At 42.3% G+C, this 21,453-nt stretch overlaps 1 protein-coding gene across 7 annotated transcripts in view; it reads left to right on the plus strand.

Annotated features, from left to right (window-relative positions):
* Positions 1 to 21,453, plus strand: part of CEP135 (centrosomal protein 135) — an 85,215-nt gene that overhangs the window by 31,533 nt on the left and 32,229 nt on the right. For 6 of the 7 annotated variants that reach the window (XR_012904293.2, XM_075930387.2, XM_075930384.2 and 3 more), the window contains exons 9-15: positions 183 to 248; positions 8,163 to 8,313; positions 9,303 to 9,496; positions 10,476 to 10,619; positions 12,647 to 12,790; positions 20,895 to 20,972; positions 21,134 to 21,285. Coding sequence is in view for 6 of the 7 variants with exons in the window: in XM_075930387.2 (XP_075786502.2) it covers positions 183 to 248; positions 8,163 to 8,313; positions 9,303 to 9,496; positions 10,476 to 10,619; positions 12,647 to 12,790; positions 20,895 to 20,972; positions 21,134 to 21,285 (929 nt within the window). In the remaining variant the exon portion in view is untranslated. The remainder of the gene's footprint in view (positions 1 to 182; positions 249 to 8,162; positions 8,314 to 9,302; positions 9,497 to 10,475; positions 10,620 to 12,646; positions 12,791 to 20,894; positions 20,973 to 21,133; positions 21,286 to 21,453) is intronic. The other variant, XM_075930389.2, reaches the window with a different exon arrangement.

The raw sequence follows: 21,453 nt of genomic DNA on the forward strand, positions 1-21,453 counted from the left end.
CTCGCCCTTAATGGTTAAACCTTCATATCCCTACTGGGTATATGCACTTAAAATTTAGCAAAGTAGAAAACACGTTCTTAATAATAAGTTTTCACAAAAATATTTTGTCAGTGGTGTTTGTTTAAAGAATTATAATTTTGAATATTTGATTTTTATTAATATATGTTAACTTTGATTAATAGAAAGAGATTAAAAGAAAACATAGTGAAATACAGGATCTTGAAGAAATAATAACGAGACTTAAGTCAGTAAGTAAAACCACCTTTTCAAATTGAGGTTTCTTCAGGTAACTCCAATTAAATGGTGACTTTTTTCTGTTTATCATATCTTGTATAAAATATTTTAACTTACATCGATTCTTAAGAGATTTATTTTTTAAAATACAAAACGTATATAGTCATGAATATCTTCTATAATATCTAAGAACTTTAATAAAATAGCTTAGAGAATAGTTTCCAAAGATAAAGAGCCATCCTCTAATTATTTAGTTAATTTGAATAAATAAGATACCTGAAAGGGGGTTCCAAAGAGGATGTAGAGAACCTGTCCTCAATGGTGACAAGATGAAGAGCAGTGGTCTCAAGTTGCAGTAGGGGAGGTCTAGGATGGATACAGGCAGTCCCCGACTTACGCGGATCCGACTTATGTCGGATCCGCACTTACGAACGGGGCTTTTCTCACCCCAGAGCTCACGGGCGGTGGGTCGCCACCCGTGTCCTCCGGGGCGAGAAAAGCTTCTCCCGGTCTCCCTGGTCTGCTGGGGGGGTCCAGCAAAGCCGCTGGACCCCCCCAGCAGACCAGGGACACCCGAGCAAAGCCGCCCAGGCGTCCCAGCAGACCAGTGGGGCAGGAGCAAAGCCTTGGAGCATGCCCGCAGCGGGACAGCCCAGGCGAGCTTGGGCTGTCCCGCTGCGGGCGTGCTCCGCGGCTTTGCTCCCCGTCTCCCTGGTCTGACCAGCAGACCGGGGAGACGGGGAGCAAAGCCTCGGAGCACGCCAGCCTGGACTGTCCCGCTGCCCGCGTGCCCTGTGGCTTTGCTCCGTGTCTCCCAGGTCAGCAGACCAGGGAGACGGAGCAAAGCCGTGGAGGACTTGGGCGGTCCCGCCACCCCGGTCTCCCTGGTCTGCTGGGGGGGGGGTGCAGCTAGTGCCCCCCCAGTAGACCAGGCGTTTCTTGCCTACCCCTGGGGTAGAGCAGCTGGGGGCTGCCGGGTTGGTCCCGCAGCGCTGCTCCGGACCAACCCGGCAGCACCCCAGCTGCTCTGCCCCAGGCGTCCTGATTCAGCCGCTGATGATCAGTTTCAGCAGCGGCTGACTTGGGGACGCCTGGGGCAGAGCAGCTGGGGAGCTGCTGGGTTGTTCCAGTAGCGCCGAGGAGCCGCGCTACTGGAGCAACCCAGCAGCACCCCAGCTGCTCTGCCCCAGGCGTCCCCAAGTCAGCCGCTGCTGAAACTGACCAGCGGCTGACTACAGGAAGCCCAAGGCAGAGTTGCTCTGCCCCAGGCTTCCTGGAATCAGCCACTGATCAGTTTCAGCAGCAGCTGACTTGGGGACGCCTGGGTTTCTTAAGTTGAATCTGTATGTAAGTCAGAACTGGCATCCAGATTCAGCCACGGTTGAAACTGATCAGTTTCAGCAGCGGCTGACACCAGTTCCGACTTACTTACAGATTCAACTTAAGAACAGACCTATAGTCCCTATCTTGTACGTAACCCGGGGACAACCTGTATTAGGAAAAGCTATTTCACTTGGAGGGTGGTGAGTGAAGTACTGGAATGGGTTATTGAGGAAGGTGGTGGAATCTCCATCTCTTGAGGTTTTTAAGTCCTGACTTTTAACAAAGTCCTGGCAAGGATGGTTTAGTTAGAATTGGTTCTGCTTTTTGCAGGGTATTGCACTCAATGACCTCCTGAAATCTTTTCTAACGCTATGATTCTAAATTCATAGTAGATGGCTCTCCCTTTCTCCACCCCTGCTGCCCCAGTGGTCTCCATCTCTGGCCCCTCTGGTCATTCTGCAATATGACTTCCTCCTACCAGACCCATCCCTTTCCATTTTATGAGAAAATAATCTAATTCCGGACACATCCCATTATCCTGGCATAGCCAATCCCTTACCTTGCTTGAGAGGAAGCTGCATACTAAATCCTAGCTCTTACTTTTTAGGAAGAGTTCTTGAACAGTGACACAGACTCAGAAGAATTTTGTGCCTTCTGCTCTGTTTTACCTGCATTCTGCCATATATTTCATGTTATAGCAGTCTTGAATTAGTGATGTAAATTACTCGGTAGGGGCTTTAGCAGTTCTCCGCCTGCCCCAGGTGGGGGTCTTCTCCAGCCCCGCAGGGCCCACCTCAGCCCCTGTCCATGGTGGCCATTGTGCAAGCTCCCCACCACCACAGGCAGGGGCTGCTCTGCCTGTCTGGCTCACCCCCTGCCACAGGTTACACTCTGGCTACCCAGTAGTGGGCTGCAGAGCCCGCAGCACATGTAACTGCTAGGATTTTTAGCAGTTACATTGTTACATTTTTAAACAACTTTTTACATCCCTATTTTGTGTAATGATACAGCAGATGTTGATCAATTTAAGAACACTTTCACTATAAATCTGACAATGCAAAGATGATGATATACAGGTAGATTTTGGCAAACCAGTAACATGCCTGAAACACTACTGCTTATTTCTAAAAATAGCCAAGTTAACAGGCCTTAAATAAACCTTCGCTTGATCACGTCAGGAGGGGATGGGGTTTGGATGCCACAGAAAGGGCAGCTTCCTTATGAGATCTCAGTATCACTGGAGGACGGTGACCTAAGCCCTGAGGTAAGTGGAGAAGTGGGATACCAGGAAGAAACACAAGGAGGAAGGAGCAACAAAGGAGGACCCCTGATTTGAATGGAGAAGGTAGGGCAATCAACTAATTAACTAAGGTGTTTGTACACAAATGCAAGACGCCTGGGAAACAAACAGGAAGAATTAGAAGCCCTGGCACAATTAAAGAACTATGATTTGATTGGAATAACGGAGAGTTGGTGGGATGACTCACATGACTGGAGCCCTGTCATGGAAGGGTATAAACTGTTCAGGAAGGACAGGCAGGGGAGAAGAGGAGGCATTGCACTTTATGTAAGAGAGCAGTATGATTGCTCGGAGCTCCGGTATAAAGAGGGAGAAAAGCCTGTTGAAAGTCTTTGGGTTAAGTTTAGGGGCAGGAGCAACAAAGGTGATGTTGTGCTTGGTGTCTGCTATAGACCACCAGATCAGGTGGATGAGGTAGATAAGGCTTTCTTCAGATAACTAAGAGAAGCTTCCAGATCACAGGCCCTGGTTCTCATGGGAGACTTTAATCACCCTGACATCTGTTGGGAGACCAATACAGCGGTACACAGACAATCCAGGAAGTTTTTGAAGAATGCTGAGGATAACTTCTTGGTACAAGTGCTGAAGAAACCGACCAGGGGCCACGTGCAGCTTGACCTGCTGCTCATAAACAGGGAGGAACTAGTAGGGGAAGTAGATATGGGCAGCAGTGATCATGAGATGGTAGATTGCAGGATCCTGACAAAAGGTAGAAAGGAGCCCAGCAAAATACACACCCTGGACTTCAGAAAAGCAGACTTTGATTCCCTCAGAGAACTGATAGGCAGGATCCCATGGGATGCTAACATGAAGGCGAAAGGAGTCAAGGAGAGATGGAAATATTTTAAAGAAGTTTTATTGAAGGCACAGGAAGAAACCATCCCAATGTGCAGTAAGAAAAGCAAATATAGTAGGTGACCAAATTGTCTCACCAGGGAAATTCTTGGTGAGCTTAAACACAAAAAGGAAGCTTATAAGAAGTGAAAACTTGAAAAGATGACTAGGCGAAACATAAATATATTGCTCAAGAATGCAGGGGAGTAATCAGGAAGGTGAAAGCACAATTGGAATAGCAGCTAGCAAGGGATGTGAAGGATAACATGAAAGGTTTCTACAGGCATGTTAGCAATAAGAGGGTGATCAGAGAGGGTGTGGGGCCCTTACTGGATGAGGGAGGTAACCTAGTGACAGATGATGTGAGAAGCTGAAGTACTCAATGCTTTTTTTGCCTCTGTCTTTACAGACAAGGTCAGCTCCCAGACTACTGCTCTAGGCAACACAGTATGGGAAGAAGGTGGGCAGCCCTCGGTGGAGAAGGAACAGGTTAAGAAATATTTAGAAAAGTTGGACACACGCATCTATGGAGCCAAATGCGTCCCAGGGTGCTGAGGAAGTTAGCTGATGTGATTACAGAGCCATTGGCCAATATCTTTGAAAACTCGTGGCAGTTAGGGAAACTAGACATACACAAATCCATAGGTCTGGATTTAATGCATCTGAGGGTATTGAGGGAGTTGGCAAATGTGATTGCAGAGTCTTTGGCCATTATTTTTGAAAACTCGTGGAAATCGGGAGAGATGATTGAAAAAATGCTAATGTAGTGCCCATCTTTAAAAAAGGGAAAAAGGACAATCCAGGGAACTACAGAACACTCAGCCTTATCTTAGTCCCTGGAAAAATCATGGAGGGGATCCTCAAGGAATCCATTTGGAAGTACTTGGAAGAGGGGAAAGTGATCAGGAATATTCAACATGGATTCACCAAGGACAAGTCATGCCTGACCAATCTGATTAGCTTCTATGATGAGATAACTGGCTTTGTAGACATGGAGAAGTCAGTGGATGTAATATATCTTGACTTTAGCAAAGTTTTCGATACAGTCTCCCACAATATTCTTGCCAGTAAGTTAAGAAAGTATGAATTGGATAAATTGACTGTAAAATGGATGGAAAACTGGCTAGATTGTCAGGCCCAACGAGTAGTGATCAACGGCTTGATGTCTGGTTGGCAGTCGGTTTCAAGTGGAGTGCCCCAAGGATTGGTTCTAAGGCTGGTTTTGTTCAACATCATTAATAATGACCTGGATGAGGGGATGGATTGCACCCTCAGCAAGTTTGCGGATGACACTAAGTTAGGGGTAGATACGTTGAAGGGCAGGGATAGGGTCTAGAGTTACCTGGACAAATTAGAGGATTGGGTCAAAAGAAATCTGATGAGGTTCAACAGGGACAAGTGCAGAGTCCTGCATTTGGGATGGAAAAATCCCAAGCATTGTTATGGGCTGGCGACCAACTAAGTAGCAGTTCAGCAGAAAAGGGCCTCAGGATTATAGTGGATGAGAAGCTGGATATCGGTCAACAGTGTACCCTTGTAACCAAGATGGCTAATGGCATAGTAGGGTGCATTAGAAGGAGCATTGCCAACAGATCTAGAGAAGTTATTATTTCCTTTTATTCGACACTGGTGAGGCCACATCTGGAGTATTGTGTCCAATTCTGGGCCTCCCACTACAGAAAGGATGTGGACGCATTGGAGAGGGTCCAGTGGTGGGCAACCAAAATGATTGGGGGGCTGGAGCACATGACCTACAAGGAGAGGCCTACGAATTTGGGCTTATTTAGTCTGCAGAAGAGAACAGTGAGGCGGGGATTTAATAGCAGCCTTCAACTACTTGAAGGGGATGGAGAGAGATGTTCTCAGTAGCGATGGATAGCAGAACAAGGAGCAATGCTTTCAAGTTACAGTGGGAGAGGTCTAGGTTGGATATTAGGACAAACTATTTCACTAGGAGGGTGGTGAAGTACTGGAATGGGTTCCCTGCGGAGGTAGTGAAATCTCCATCCCTAGAGATTTTTAAGTCCTGGCTTGACAAAACCCTGGCTGGGATGATTTAGTAGGGGTGGCTGGACTTGATGACCTCCTGAGGTCTCTCCCAGCTCTGATTCTATGATCTTTGTTGAACTTGTTGAGATATGAATTTAGAAAGCAAGAAGCTTGCCTATATGTATCCTCATGTTCTGTCAGGGTCTCCAGGCATTCAGACTCTGAAAAAACACATCTGGCTAATGGATCATCAGAAGGAAACCTCTTGCCTAACTTTTAAAATGGCTTGTTGAGCAAGTTTGCCGCGAGTGACATGTTCTAGCAATAGTAATCTTCTTGCTATGTATTTTAGAAATGTGTGACTGTCTGTCTATCCGTGAGTCTATTTGTTCAAGAACTCCTCCTAAACGGTCCGAGCTAGAACTATCAAATTTGGCATGTAGCTTCATCTGCTCATAACTTAAAGCAAGGTAAGGGGTTGATTGTATGGGTGGGAGCTGAAGCTCCTGCTCCCCCATGCATACAGAAAAGAGACAGAATCATCAGGCAAGTTAAAGGGGCTTATTGGGGGGTGCACTGCCCTAGCCCTGACCATCCTACCCCCCAGGCACCCTTTATGGAGGGCAGGGGGCTGCAGTTCCCCTGCATATTCGTATGGGATCATTGCTAGCTGTTCCTCTTCCTCAGGTAGCCCATGAGAACTGCACAGTTTGCTGAATTCCTCACTCTGGCTGGAGGATGCATGGAGCAGATGAATCTGGACCTGCCCCTCAGCCAGGTGCCATGCACCTTTCTCCCAGCTGTGCCCATTAGAGCTGCGGCACCCATAGAGAGGTGCTTCTCACCTGGCCTCAAGCTGCTGCAGTGCGAAAGGAGTGGAGTAATCCTCGCTCCCTGGCGCAGCCTGCGTGCTGAACCCCTCATATCTAGCCCTATCCCAGATCAATGATTTTAATGAAGGAAAAACAAAAAATAATTGATTTAAATATCTGAGCAACGCTGGGTAGTATCTTCTACAGGTCGGACCTCCCTGGTCCGACACCTTCAGGACCTGACCAGTTGTGAACGAGAGGATTCGCTAAACCACGGGAGGTCCCTTGCTGCTCATTGTGGCCAGTGACCAGCCCCGCTGCCCCTGGGCTTCAACTCCAGGTTCCCTGCTGCTGGCCCTGGAGCCAGAGCTCTCCGGCTGTGGTTGGCCCAGCAGCTGCTAGAGCTTGAGCTCTACCTATTTCCTCCTCCCTCTCATCCCTCCCGCCACAGGGCTTTTGACCAAGTTGCTGGCCCCATCACCAGACCTCCCTGTGCCTGGACTCTGTAGTCCAGGAACATCTGTGGTCCTATTGGATCATGGATGTTGCGAGACTGGAGTATCTCGGTTTAGGGAGGTAGAATCTCTGTGGTATTTTTAATAAAAAATACCAAGTGAGTAGTGTACACTTTGTATTCTGTGTTGTAATCAAAATCAATATATTTGAAGATGTAGAACAATATCCAAAATATTACAAAAATGAGAGATGATATTATTTAACATTGCAATTAAAACTGAGATTAACTGTGATTTTTTTTAATTGCAAATAATTTGTGTAACATATAACCTTTTTCTTGTATTTTCCTTGCTATCATTTCTTCTTCCCCAATGTAATAATCCTTGATTTGTAATTATATGATTATTTTCTCCACAACAAAGTAGGACATCTCCGAGAACTTGCTTCATATAGAAACTGCTCAGTCTCTTAATCAGGACTTCAGCATTTTTCCAGCACTTTTTAGGTTGGAGACACAGCTTATCAGCCCAGATGATGGAAAATACCTGTGTCCCATGTTCTTTAAAGTCAGTCTCCTGTAGTTTAAAACAACATATCATGTAGTGACACTATTTAAGAATTGTATATAAATGTTAAAATTAAAATCTACACTATATAAAATATGCTTTCAGAGAAACATTCAGTTAGTATGATTATCTAATAATAGAAAAAATATGCACCAAACAGTGTTTGGCCAGTTATAGAACTGGTTGACTATAACAAAATATTATCATACACATTATTTAATTAATGCCAATTAAAGTAATCAGATATTTTATATTTGCCAAATACTGTTTGATGAGACTTGATTACTAAATTCTCTTGCTTCAGTTATACTGACTTTCCTTTGATAGTTCCTCTACACTTTTTAAAAATTATTTATCCCTCTTAAAACAGGAGCAGAATGAAACTGACCTGTTTCTTCTAAGTATCATTGCTGACAGCAGAGTTCTTAGTGCGGCATATAACATAATGTATGTTTACTTTGCACTTGAGTATAGTAAAAATTGGCACCAAAACAATATATATTAATTTGTGTCTGGGGTATGTTAAACAATAGAAACATCTGATCATATTTAGAAAGTTAATGAAATTATTTTATTAAAATACTTAGCTTATTTTTTCTTTAGTGATACTTCTGGGAATCTACTAACTTTTTAATGCTTTTATTTCAGGAGTTAAGTTTGTGTCGGAGAGAAAAAGAGAGCCTGGCTGATGAACTCTTTGGAAAAGCAGATGAAAAACAAAACTTTGAACTATTGTTAAACCAGCTTCAACAAGAGAAACAAAGGCTTTCAGAAAAAGTTGAAAACTTTGAAATTATAGGTAAATGTTTAAATATTGATTCTCTTAACGCATCTATTATGCTCTATTTTAAAGATAAAATCATTATATTTATGTGTAACTGTTAATATTAAATCACGATTCTGTAATATTTAGAGTCATAGAGTACTGGAACTGGATCTCACCCCTGATAGATGTCTGTCTAACCTGCTCTTAAATGTCTCCATTGGTGGAGATTTCACGCCCTCCTTAGGCAATTTATTCCATTGTTTAACCACTCTGACAGGAAGTTTTTCCTAATGTCCAACCTAAACCTGCCTTGCTGCAGTTTGAGCCTGTTGCTTCTTGTCCAATCATCAGAGACCAAGGAGAACAATTCTTCCCTCTCCCCCACTTCTCCATGGAGCACCCTTTTAGATACCTGAAAACCACTATGATGTCCCCTCTGTCTTCTCTTTTCCAAACTAAATGACGGAATAAAAATAATTGTATGAAGGCTTAAGGGTTTCCATCAAAATATTCTGGCACTAGAGCTATGTATACGTAATGTAATTTAGCTGTAGAATTATTTTTATGAGTAAGGGATTTACAACCTTCTATAGTGATTTGTAGGCATTATCGGTATTAATTTTATTAGCCCTATAGATGATGTATTTATGTCCTGAAATAGTGTACGCTTATTGTTTAATACAAAATACATTGTTAGGGAGCTGCAAAATACTGATAGTGGCTACTGTTGTATTTACCTTATTTTGTGTGTGTGTGTGTGTGTGTGTGTGTGTGTGTGATTTTGTTGTTTATCTTTATAGCTGCAATATGTTTAAAATACTTCTAAAATTTTAAACTAGTGTATTGTTAGCAAATATTACAAACTCTCTAGTTTTGTCAATTACAAAATATATTTTATCTTCACTATCAGATTTAGTAGTAACATTTAATAACTGTTATTTTAACTTGAATGTGCATTCCTTAAAATAGTCTCTTATTCATGTATACTAGTTTTGTTGTTTCTTGGTTGCTTTCCTTTGCAGAACGAGAACTTGTCTTAGAAGTAGAGAGGATGAGGTTAGAATGTGGTATAGCTTTTGGAGATAAGTCACCTTCTCGACTAGATGCATTTGTGAAGACACTAGAAGAAGACAGAGATTACTATAAAAGAGAGCTAGAATATCTTCAGAAGATGATAAAGCGAAGATCTAGCCCATGCCGTAGGTCTCCAGAAAAGGTAATGCTCCCTTTTTCAATGGATGGTGGGAAAAGCCATGTAGATGTGTTGCTGGAAAGGTATTTGTTTCATTAAAGTAGTAGTAAAATAGATTCTAAATATTAACTTCAGAAATTTATTTATCCTAATTTGTCTCTTTTAATTATATTCACAACATAAAGAATAAGCAACTGTGAACCATAATAGTAGACTTGATTTCCTTCTTTAATGTTGACATTTTTAAGCTTTCTGTTAGAGCTCAATCTGTAATAAAAGGAAAGAAAGAAGAGAAATCTAAGGGTACATCTATATAGGTCTTTTAAGCCTTGTCAACACTAAGTGGTGTATCAATGCTGCACCAATCGATCCACCAGTCATATATGTCAGATTTATCGTGTTTTAGCAATCTCCGAGCACATACCCATTGATGCTGGTACTCCACCAAAAAAAGAATTATTGCCAGTTTTTACAGGAGAGCTGCCTCTACTGACCTTATTGCATGCGAGATGCCATGGTATGTTGACTTCAGTGACCCTATTTGCTTAGCTGAAGTAGATAGACAGAGCTGGTAAGTGTAGACAAGGCTTACAGTACCCTAACATCTAAGGTATGTTTATATAACAGTTAAAAAGCCACAATTGGACTGTTCAAAATGACTTGGTCTTGGTCTAAAGGGCTGTCTGGTTGCAGTATAGATGTTTGGGCTTGGACTGCAGCCTGAGCCTAAATGTTTACACCACAGTGGAACTTCCCTTTAGCCTGAGCCTCTTAGCCTGAATCAGCTGGCATGGGCCAGCAATATAGTCGTACCCTATGTATTTTGTCATGGTTTGGAAAAACTGTGTTTCTTCTTTGAGTCTTTATGCTTTACTATTAAATACAATCTGGATTAGGTCTCCGTTTTGCTGACTTTTGCCTAGAAATACATCTTCTTTTTACAGATATTGCTAATAATGTTATCTGTAACTATATATGTAGTATTTTCTGATTTACTTTGCAGAGTGAAGATCTGAGGTTGATCACCAGGGAAAGAGATGAACTACAATCTATGTTGGATAGATTTGAAAAACACATGATAGAAATTCAATCCAATGTCAAATTACTGACTGCAGAAAGAGACAAATTAAATGTCCTTTATGAACAAGTAAGAAATTAAGGGACTTATTTAGCTGCCATCGAATTCATTGACTAACACTTAGTAGTACTGTTTGTTAATTAAAAACGGGGGATTGAGGGAATTGGGGGCTCAATACAGTGGGATCCTATGAGGATAGACCAACCAAGGTATAAAAAGCTTTCACTATTGTAATAGGATTGCAAATTTTGAGTTTTGTTAATTAGGCAATTCCTGATTTGATTCCTTTGTAATAAATTGTGTTGTTGCAGTTAATATATTAACTTTAAAGAAATTCTAGTAGTGGCTTCTATGTCTTCATGAATTCAGTTAGGATATTTACTGTGCAGATCTAATTCATAGGTATTGTCCTTACATACTACAATGATGAATACAATGATGTCCTTACATACTACAATGATCAAAATTTGTCATGGTTATTTTTAGTAAAAGTCATGGACAGGTCTCAGGCAAAATTCATAGAGTATGCGTATATCTGTACATTTCCTAAAAATAACAGGGGGCAGGACTAAGTACGGGGGAGGAATGGAATCGTATTGAGGAGGTGACTGATGGGCCAAGAGCATTGCTAGGGTAAGGGACATAGTTCCAGTGACCGCAGTGGGAGGGTGCAGCTATGGGGAACATACAGCTCCCACTCTGGAACTGTCTGCAGCTGCAGGACAGGGTGTGTGGGGCAAGGGCACACTGCCATAGCTGCAGCCCCTGGCAGAAGCCATGAGTCTGGGGCACAGCTATGTGGAGCATGCAGCCCCATTTCCAGGGCTTGCCACAGCTGATGTGGTGAGAGGGTGCATAGTCTTGGAACACCTTCAGTGGAAAACACAGGGGTGGGGCACAGCAGGAGGCATACTCACAGGGGTTGTGGAGTCTGGCTGCAGTCAGACTGAGGCAGTGGCTGCAGGGACTTAATTCTAGCCATCCAGCCCCAGTTGCAGTAGGGCAGGGCCTCATAGTCTTGCCTCCAGCCCCTGCTTCAGCTGCTGGCCGTTGAAGTGGAAGAAGTCATGAAGGTCCTAAAGTTACAGAATCTGTGATTGTCATGACCTGCATAACTAAATTGTAGCCTTAGTAATGAGTGTTGTAGAAAATCTTAAATTAGGTAGATAGGAGTTAAAATTGAAATCTGCCTTATTTAGTATCACTAGTTAATATTTAAATTAAAGCTATGACTTTACTTCCCTGTGGCTTGGACTACCGAAGTGAGAACAAGCAGTACACAAAGTGCTGTGTTGTAACTCCCCTGTGTAGGTGCTCCAGGAGTAAACTAAAAAGTTCCTAATTCTCATTAATGTGAACTAGGAATCTTTTAGTTGATGCCAGCAGAGTACACATTGGGGAATTAGAACACAACACTTTTGGTATGCACTGCTGTTCATACCCCCTGTAGTCCAAATTGTAAGGCAGTGTATACAAGCCTTAAGTCACCTTTATATTTTAAATCCAGTTTTACAGCTTTACCTGATTTATGCAATGGTTCACTACAGGTAAGCATCCCCAGACGAATGCTAACTTTAGAATCTTATGCCCTCAAATATGTGACTTTTTAGGAATTTTTCCAAGGGGAAGTATATTTTAGAACACTTTTTCAAATGATAAATCTATAGTTCCGAATTGTAGATAGTAAACAAATTCACAACTATTTTCTTCTGAAAAATAGTTAAGATGGTACCTACTGTACTTTGAATTTGGAAATAGAAAGGTTAGGAAGATAAAGAAGAGGTGGAATTCATGAGTAGGGGAGAGGAGAATAGAAGTTGCAAAGAAAGCAGGAAGAAATGATTGAGAATGGGAAAGTTGAGACAGAAGGAAGAAGTAAGGAAGTGCAAAAGCATGAAGTGTGTGTGGGGGAGGATGAAGATTTTTTTGCCTTTGTGTGACTTAACTAGTACTTTCTGGATGTCTAGGAAATAACTAGAAAAATATAGTATATCTAGTGTAAATGGAATGGTAAAATAGGTTTGTCATTTTTCTTAACATTATGTAAAATGTCCTATTTTGAATGTATGAATACTACTAAGAGTACTCTTTTAAAGTCTCAGGAAGAATTAAATAGGTTAAGAAGAGAAGCAAAGCATACTTTAGTTTCTCAAAGTCATGTGGAAGAGGAGAGAGATACTGCATTAGCTGATTTCAGAAGAATGATGACAGAAAAAGAAAGTCTAAGGGAGAAACTAAAGGTGAGCATGTGTAAATATAAATAACGCCTTTTATGTTAATCTTTGAGTATTTACTCTTGTGAATTCTGAGAGGAATGTTTAATGTGTTCCTCATTTATTCAGTCATAATTATAATTAAGAGCATAACAGCTTCAGTTTTGTCTGCAGGATAAAGGACCTTTCTAGAAATTGAACATTTTAAAATATTGTACTTGAATAAAGTCACCTTGTACATCAAAAAATGTATTTGTCAAAGAAGCTACATGTAGGATCAGTATGTTTGTGCAACAAATGTATGGATATACTGTTGCATTTACTTTCGCTTTTTATTTCATTTTATTAGTGCAAAAGCCCCATTAAAATCATGCTCAGTAATGTTGTAGGTTTTTTGTTTTTTTTGCTAACCCTGAAGTTATTCTTAAGCATTGAACGTGGAAATGCAGCTACAAAATCAGTGATGCAGGATTCACTCTGTAAATACTAGATATTAAAAATTGCTCTGCAAATCTATGTCTGTCTGTGAGTCCATCTGTCTGTCTGCGAGTCTGTTAGTTCAGGAACTCCTCCTAAGCAGTAAGAGAGAGGGCCACCAAATTTGGCATGCATCTTCCTCTTATCCCTACTTAAAGCAAGTTCAGGGTTTGGTTGTGTCAGGAAAACAGGATGTGTCTGGAATGTGATTGTTTTTCATAACATAGAAAGGGAGGGGGCTAATCGTAGAGAAAGCAGAGTGATCACCACGGGCAGCGAGTGCAGGGGTCAGCTATATTGCATAGTGACCAATGAGGGGTGGCCATCCCAGCAACAGAGAGGCTAGGAGACCGGGCTTGCCATATTGCCAGGCACTGGCCTTGGTAAGTGGCCCCCTTATCCAAAGTGTGCCAGATAGGGAGGAGCCCTGCTGGCCACCAACCCCACTGCCTCAGCCCTTCCCAGGACCACCTCTGGGACTAGGTAGTGCAGATGCCAGGGCCAGGAACCACAAACACCACCTCTTTGTTGCAGGACATGCCATGCTCCCCCACCCCCGAACATGCTGGGAAGGCGCAGCACAGCTCTCTTCCTCTCCCCCAAGCAGCGCCAACTTTGCTGCTGCATATCCCTGGTAAGCTCCCCCCCCCAAAAAAAAAAACCCTCCTAGCTCTTTGCCCTGACTCCTGCACCGCTCTCCCTGCCCTGAGTCCCCACAAGGAGTCAGGCAATGCCAGGTAAATCCTCTAGTATGTAAATAAAGTATATCCACTTTGGTATTTTATTTCCTCGCTTTTGACTAGGGATGTTAGAGTGTAACCAGCTAACCGTTTAACCGATAAGCAATTGCTTATTGATTAATGGTGTCTATTACACTCAGCTGGCTCCTGGAGAGGTGGCTTCCCTGGGGCTACACTCCCACAGGAGGTTGTTAAAATACTGACAATATATGAGATTGTGCCGAAAAATCAGCTGCACAATTAGAAGAGGGCTATTTCCCTTTCCTAGCAAAGATACAGCAGAGCATCTTTCCTTGAGCAATGGCCCTTTACTCTTTGGCTGATGGAGAGACTGTTGGAGAAGGAACACTGACCGAATATACTAGGGTAACTGGAAGGTGGTCTGGATCATATAGGGTACCACTGAATGTCTTCCATACTATCCATGTTAACTGTGGCATACTGGTCCCTTGAGTAAATCCATACTGCAGATAATTGGTTCAAATGACAGGATTGAGAGCAAGATCCACCTCAACAAAGAAACAACTCCCATCTGTTTCAGCTCAGCCCTGATTTGTATAAGGAAAGGAAGAATACAAGGGCACAAGCATTTTCCTGAAATACTCCATCTTGGCCATTTCATCCTCCTTGCCAGATGAAGTGGTCATTCCTTTGTCATCTCCCTTGGCAGAAGAAGTGAACTTCTTTTAGGACCAGTTCTATCATAGATACACTGAACATTTCCCTGTCAGTCATCAAGGAGAAGCAGCACAAGCTGCTGGATATCCTACAACCCTTCTTCTAAGGCAGTTCACCATGGCAAAGCCAGCAAAGTTAATCTGGCACGCATCAGACCCTACTGTGAGAACATCAGAAGGGGGCAGACAGAGGAGGCATTAGATTATTAGGTCCATGAAAAGAGATTCAATTATTTTTAATAAAATCCTCTCCAGGTGTTGTAGTTTAGGTAGTCCATGATGCATCAAATCAGCAAAACCAGGCAAAGGTTTGACCTCTTTGGGAGGAAAGTTTACTCTTCACTAAGCCTCCAAATGAAAATAGTGAATTATCAGGTGCATCCTTACTAATATTGCTGCTTGCTATCGGACAACTCTGTAGTTTTATGGACAAGGTCTTTGAATATCACCTTGAGAAAATAAAAAATTAGTGGTAGCTCCCAGCCCAGAAAGCACGTTGACCAGCAATTGACATAGTTGATATGGCTCTCAGATAAACATGCACTGCTGTAGCTATGAGGAGGTCTTTTTAGTTGCAGACATCAGGAATACCACATGTAGTCCAGGTTACTATTGAAGACCTTCTCTGTAGGGGTAATGGTCTCAACATTATGGGCTACATCCTATGTACATTGATAGTCGATTCAGTGAGATTCCTGGGCATGTTGTTCTGCCACTTAAGAGGAAATTTCCCAGACAGCAGCCATAGTAATACAGGCAAAGGGAATAGCCCCACTCTTACTTGAAATAGTGATCCTTGTGGATCCTTCTGGGAGAGACCACATTTCTGTGGTAGATGATCTTCTGCCTCCTCATCAACTGTCCCACAATCCAGGGCTTCAAATAAATATCAGTATTGACTTACAGGGCAAGAGTTGTGCCAGACCATCTTTGGACCCTTCTTTTTTTCTGTTCCTTCCTTTGACATTCACCTGTTCGTTTTCTGGAAAGTTTGGTCAGGGATAACCTCAGACTAGTAGGTCTCTAAGAATCAAAATGCACCTTTCTTCCTATCTCTCTTCAGGGACTCTTCTTGTGAAAATCTATTGAGGCAAGGTATAAGACTCCCTGGTAACACTGGGAACAGTGGAGGAGGTGTCAGTTCTGTTTCTATTTACTTCCTAATCCCAAAGAGGACAATAGAATGGAGACATAGCCTCAATCTTCAGTACCTTCATTCATTTTCCCCCTCTTAGCTTGATAGTCTAGTTTGTGATGACCTCCAAAGATATGCCTACTTCTACATTTCTGTACATCCAGCTCCTAGGAAATACTGGTGGTTCCTGGTAGGAAACTCACATTATCAATACAGAGTTCTACCTTTCAGCCTCTCCACAGCACCACAAGTATTTATTCAGTTTCTAGCTATGGTGGACACACGCTTAAGATGACCAGGAATCCACGTACACCCTTACTTGTATTACAGGCTGTTCGGAGGGAAATTACCTTCAGCACATGACAGATTAACTTCAAAGGATACTCCACACTGAGACTCAGAGTCAACTGGTAAAAATAAACTCTGGGATGAAATCAGAGTATATCAGGGCACTTTTAGATTAAAAGTCATCATGAACATGTCTTCTTTAACAGAGTTTTCAGATTATAATAGACCTCATCAATCAACTCTGCTCCTGCCCGAGCAGTGAGTTCCTGCCTCAAACTACTAAGGCACATGTCAGCATGCTTGTATATCTTGCAGCATGCCAGATTTTACCATTGGTCTCTGAGGATGGATGAGATCTGTATATCTGCCCAATAGATACAGAAAAGGCTAGTTGTTTTTAGTTCCTTGGGAATTCTTCTTTAAATTGGAAGATAGAATGAACCCAGGGTTTGCAGCAGATAGTCCTGTTCATCAACACCACCAAGAAAGTTTCTCGTCTTGGATGCCTGTATTCTATGGTAGGAAATCATCGCAACCTTCCAATTCCTGGGCACAGACTTTGTTCAAAACCGGTGTTCCTTGCTTGCTAGTAATCCTTCTAATGTTCCTTTCAGAACACCTATATGTGGACATTAGGCAATTCTAGCTGCTTTGCCTAACTCTATTTCAAGGACCCTGGTGAACTTCTTCAGACCCCAGTGATTTATTATGCTTTGGATGTCCTAAGTTTGAAAAATCAGTATAGTATTATTTAACATAAATAGCAACCACTCTCAGTATCCCGTCTACTTCTAACTTTCAGAAAGAAAGCCTAATTTTATGAGAGCCTATTAGAGCTTCTCATTCTGATCACAGTAGAATTCTCTGACCCCTTCTATGATCCTACTCCCCATCTCCTCAGGAGCTAACTAACAACCCATCAAATTAAAAAAAAAACCCAGAATTCCAAACAAATGAACCAGGTGGAGTTTTCATCCAAAAGCCCAGCCCTGTATACACTCAGCATCATATGATATTTTGATCTTCATCCAACAACATATCCATCATACAATTTCCCTTAGCATCAGTTATAACAGCATATCAAATCATACCAATTCAAGTTAACATAATCCCTTCTCAACAGGAGACCACATTAAGTATGTAAGTGACTAGTCAAGTAGTCGACTATCCAATAATCCTAGGCTTATCGGGTAGTTGAGTCACTACTCAACTAGTCACTTCTCCCCCTGCCTTGCTATCTCTATCAGAGGCAGTAAGTAGGGGGGAGCGAGAACTGGTGCTGGGGGTAGCTGGCTTAAAAGCAAGTTCTCCCTAGCACCATCTCTGTGTGGGACACAGGGGAGGCAGAGGCTCAGAGGGGGACTAGGTGTGAGCTGGGACTCAGCTATCCCAGCTCATACCCAGTCCCAGATGCTGCGCCTCTCCTTTTTAAATGTAGTAAGAGCTGCCTGGAGCTAACTCCGCTGTGGTACTGCAGTTTCCCCACTTATTGACTAATCGATTAGTTAATTAAATGCAATTTAACATCCTTAGACCACATATATCAATAGAAGGTATGAGAGAGATGGTAGTCTTTTGAGACCATCCTCCCTTTAAATATTCCAGAACTCAGGACTGTTGTTGCTTTCCTACCCCTAATTATATACCTGATGATTCATATACTTACAGATGATACCATGGTGATGCAGTGCATCAGCTGGCATGGAGGAGCTAGATCTCCCCTCACCTCCACCCCTTTAGATTCATAGGCTATGTCAAGCTTACAAAGTACAGGTGTGATTTCTCCTGCTTGTGTACACATAGGCTATGTCTACACTGGCATGAATTTCCGGAAATGCTTAAAACGGAATACTATTCCGTTTTCAGTTTTTCTGGAAAAGGAGCGTCTATATTGGCAGGCTGCTTTTCCGGAAAAGTCTTTTTTCCGGTAAAGCGTCTGTGGCCAATGTAGACGAGCTTTTCTGGAAAAGACTACTGGGCTGTCTACACTGGCCCTTTTCCGGAACAGTGTTCCGGAATAAGGACTTATGCCCGAGCGGGAGCAGAATAGTTTTTCTGGAATAGCGGCTGATTTTGTACAGTAGAGCATCGTTGCTTTTCCGGAAATTCAAGGGCCAGTGTAGACAGCTCGCAGCTTATTCCGGAAAAGCAGCTGATTTTCCGGAATAAGTGGCCCAGTGTAGACACTGCCATACTTTCACAGTCTTGAAAACAGTAGTCTAATTGCAGCAATCTGAGGGTATGTCTAGACTACTTGGCTCCGTTGATGGAGCCACGTAAACTAGTTTACCCGACATAGTCAATGAAGCGGGGATTTAAATAATCCTCGCTTAATTAAAATTAAAATGGCCGCCACGCTGTGCCAACAATCAGCTGATCCAGCACAGCCCGGCAGTCTAGACGCAGATTGGTCGACCAATGCCTCGTGAAATGAGGTCTACAGGAGCGGTCGACAGAGGCTTCCCTTGTCCGATCCGTATTTAGACTGCCGTGCTGTGCCGGATTAGCTGATTGTTGGCACAGCGCGGTGGCCATTTTTATTTTAATGAAGCTGGGATTATTTCAATCCCTGCTTCATTGACTATGTCGGGTAAACTAGTTTACATGGCTCCATCGACAGAACCATGTAGTCTAAACATACCCTAATTGTAGTGGCTGGGAAGTAATGGGGGAGCCATGTGAAGTACAGATCCACCTGAAACGAGTAGGTAAGTACTTGGAATGGCTCATTTATGTCTGCACTACAGCTGCGCCTATTACTGGGGTATGCTGCTTTATATACTCCTGCTAGCTTGATGAGAGCTAGTGGGGGGTATACATACACAAGCAGGGGACTCGCAGTCTTAGCTCATAGTGTAGACATAGTCATAAATTTGAAGGACAGGAGGGACCACTGTGGTCAATTAGTCTGACCTTCAGCATGACACAGGCCATAGAACTTCCCTGAACGAATGCCTGCTTGTATTAGAGCACCTCTTTTAGAAAAACATCCTGTCCTGGTTTAAAAAATGCTATTAATAGAGAATCCACCATAACCCTTAGTAAATCGTTCCCATGATTAACTATCCTCACTGTTAATAACTTGCATTTAATTTCAAGTCTGAGTTTTTACAGCTTCAACTTCCAGCTGATGAATCTTGTTATACCTTATCTGCTAAACTTAAGAGTCCATTATGAAATATTTGTTTCCCCACGTAGGTACTTATACTCTATGACCAACTCTGTCTCATTTATCTTCTCTTAAGCTAAATAGAAAGATTCAAAGAGCTCAATCACTATAAGGCATGTTCTCCAGTCCCAAGTGGCTCCCCAAGATGGGAAAAGCAGCAGCAGTAAGGGATGAAAAGAGTCTGGTTATGCCATTTATACAAAGCAAGTCTGTGAGGAAGGAAAAATTAGACTAGAGCCATAGCTTTCTTGGCAAAGGAAAATGTACAGATCCATTATCCATAGATTTCTGACAGAGAGCATAAACTTATACAATACTCCTATACAGAAATCAAAAGATTGATAAAGGTTTTTTAACAGTTTAGTTGTACCACTGCCCCCTCCTGACAACAAAAATTACTATATGATAGCAAGAAGCAGGCACCAAAGTCTGAGTGTGTCTGAGCCCCACTCAGGGCGCCAAAGCTGTGAAGTCTGGCTATCTTGCCACCCTGGGTTCTCGAATTTGGGCTTTGGTCCTGGGTAATGGGGCTCAGGCTATGGCTTTGGCTTCAGGTCCCAATAAGTCTAAATCACCCCTATCACCCACTTTGGCATCACACTCCACAGTCTGAGAATTGCTGATCTATTTGATTTGTAAGCAGACCTCACGTTTTATGCTTCCAAGATTGTGTTTGGAACAAATGAAATTTGATTTTAAAAATTACTTTAAACCTTGACAGTATCTCTTAGAAAATAACTTAGAATTTTGATATCTTTGCTTACCAAGTCTAGCATTAGTTTAATTTTGTAATCTTTTTATAAGAACCCACAGAGACTGTTTCAGATGAGGAAGAAGACATTTACTTTTTCTGTTACAAATTTTCCCAAATGTTGAATTGTACAGTGATCTAAAGATATCTGCAAATACCTTCATAAAGTCATGAGAAACATTGTATTGTACCTCCATTGTTGTTTTTTCAGGTGAAGCTCTGGACTTGTTTGTATGCTTTGCATCCAGTAGGGATGTGAAAGACATACTAGTCGATTATTCGCGTCCCCCTTCCTCCTGCTGCCTCTATCAGAAAGAGGCAGCAAGGTTGGGGGAAGAGGAGGAGGTGCTTGGAAGTGACAGTGCCGCATGGAGCCTGGGGCCAGACCCTGGGTTCCATGTGGTGCTACTGCTTTGAAATGCCGCATGCAGCCCGGGTCCAGCAGGGGCCTCCAGCTGGCCCTTGAGCTGTGCGCAGCATTTCAAAGTGGCAGTGCCGCATGGACCCTGGGGTCAGCTGGGGAGTCCCCAGCTGGCCCCAGCTCTATGTGGCACTGCCTCTTTGAAACACTGCGGTGAACACGTGGCCAGCGGGGCACTGCTTATGTCCCCCGCTGGCCCTGTGCTCCCCACAGTGCTTTTACCTTTGAACCCTGGAGCTCTTGCTACATTTCAAACGTAGAGGCACTCTTATTGACTAATTCACTTCGACTATTCAATTAGCCCCTTAATCTAAATTTCATATACCTAGCATCCAGTCATGTGCATATGAAGATAAGGTTTTCTTCTTTTAGAACTTTAAGCTGGAAATACTTTTTGCATAATATAAATCATACTCCAGTCTAAAAAAATTACTCGTTGTTATAAATTATTCTGTTTTTTTTCTCCATGTCAGATACAGCAAGAAGCAGCTGCTTTTGAGAAATCAAAGATGGAGCGTGACATTTCAGAGCTGGAAAATACTATTCATGGGGTAAGTGACACATTAGTAAGTGAACTTCTAATAGGATTCTTTTTCACTCAACTGTGTTTTTAAATAAAGCCTTTAGATACATTTTCTTTAAAATAATTTAATTGTAATGGATTTCTAAAAGAAATAGTTAGATTCTTTTTTTTTCTTTTTGTTAATTGCAGTTTGAAGCACAACAATTTGAACTGAAGAGTACCATCTCTGTACTAAAAGAAAGAATAAATTCTTTGGAAGATGAATTAAAAACCAAGTGTTATAAGCTTGCTCAGACATCTGATGGTTCTTCACAATTTAAAGCTGAGTTATGTTCACTTCAGTAAGTTTAGCTTAAAATTTTGTGTGCTGTTACAGAGGTTAGCACATAATTTTGTCGTAAGTTAATATGACAAAAGATAGATAACTTACGGTAAAACTTTCATAAAATATCTTGGTATTGTATATCTTGCAATGACAAGAAAACGTTAGTAGGAAAAGGTGCTCTAGA

Source organism: Pelodiscus sinensis, chromosome 4, assembly GCF_052426305.1.
Source record: "Pelodiscus sinensis isolate ZL-2025 chromosome 4, ASM5242630v1, whole genome shotgun sequence".
NCBI lineage: Eukaryota > Metazoa > Chordata > Testudines > Trionychidae > Pelodiscus > Pelodiscus sinensis.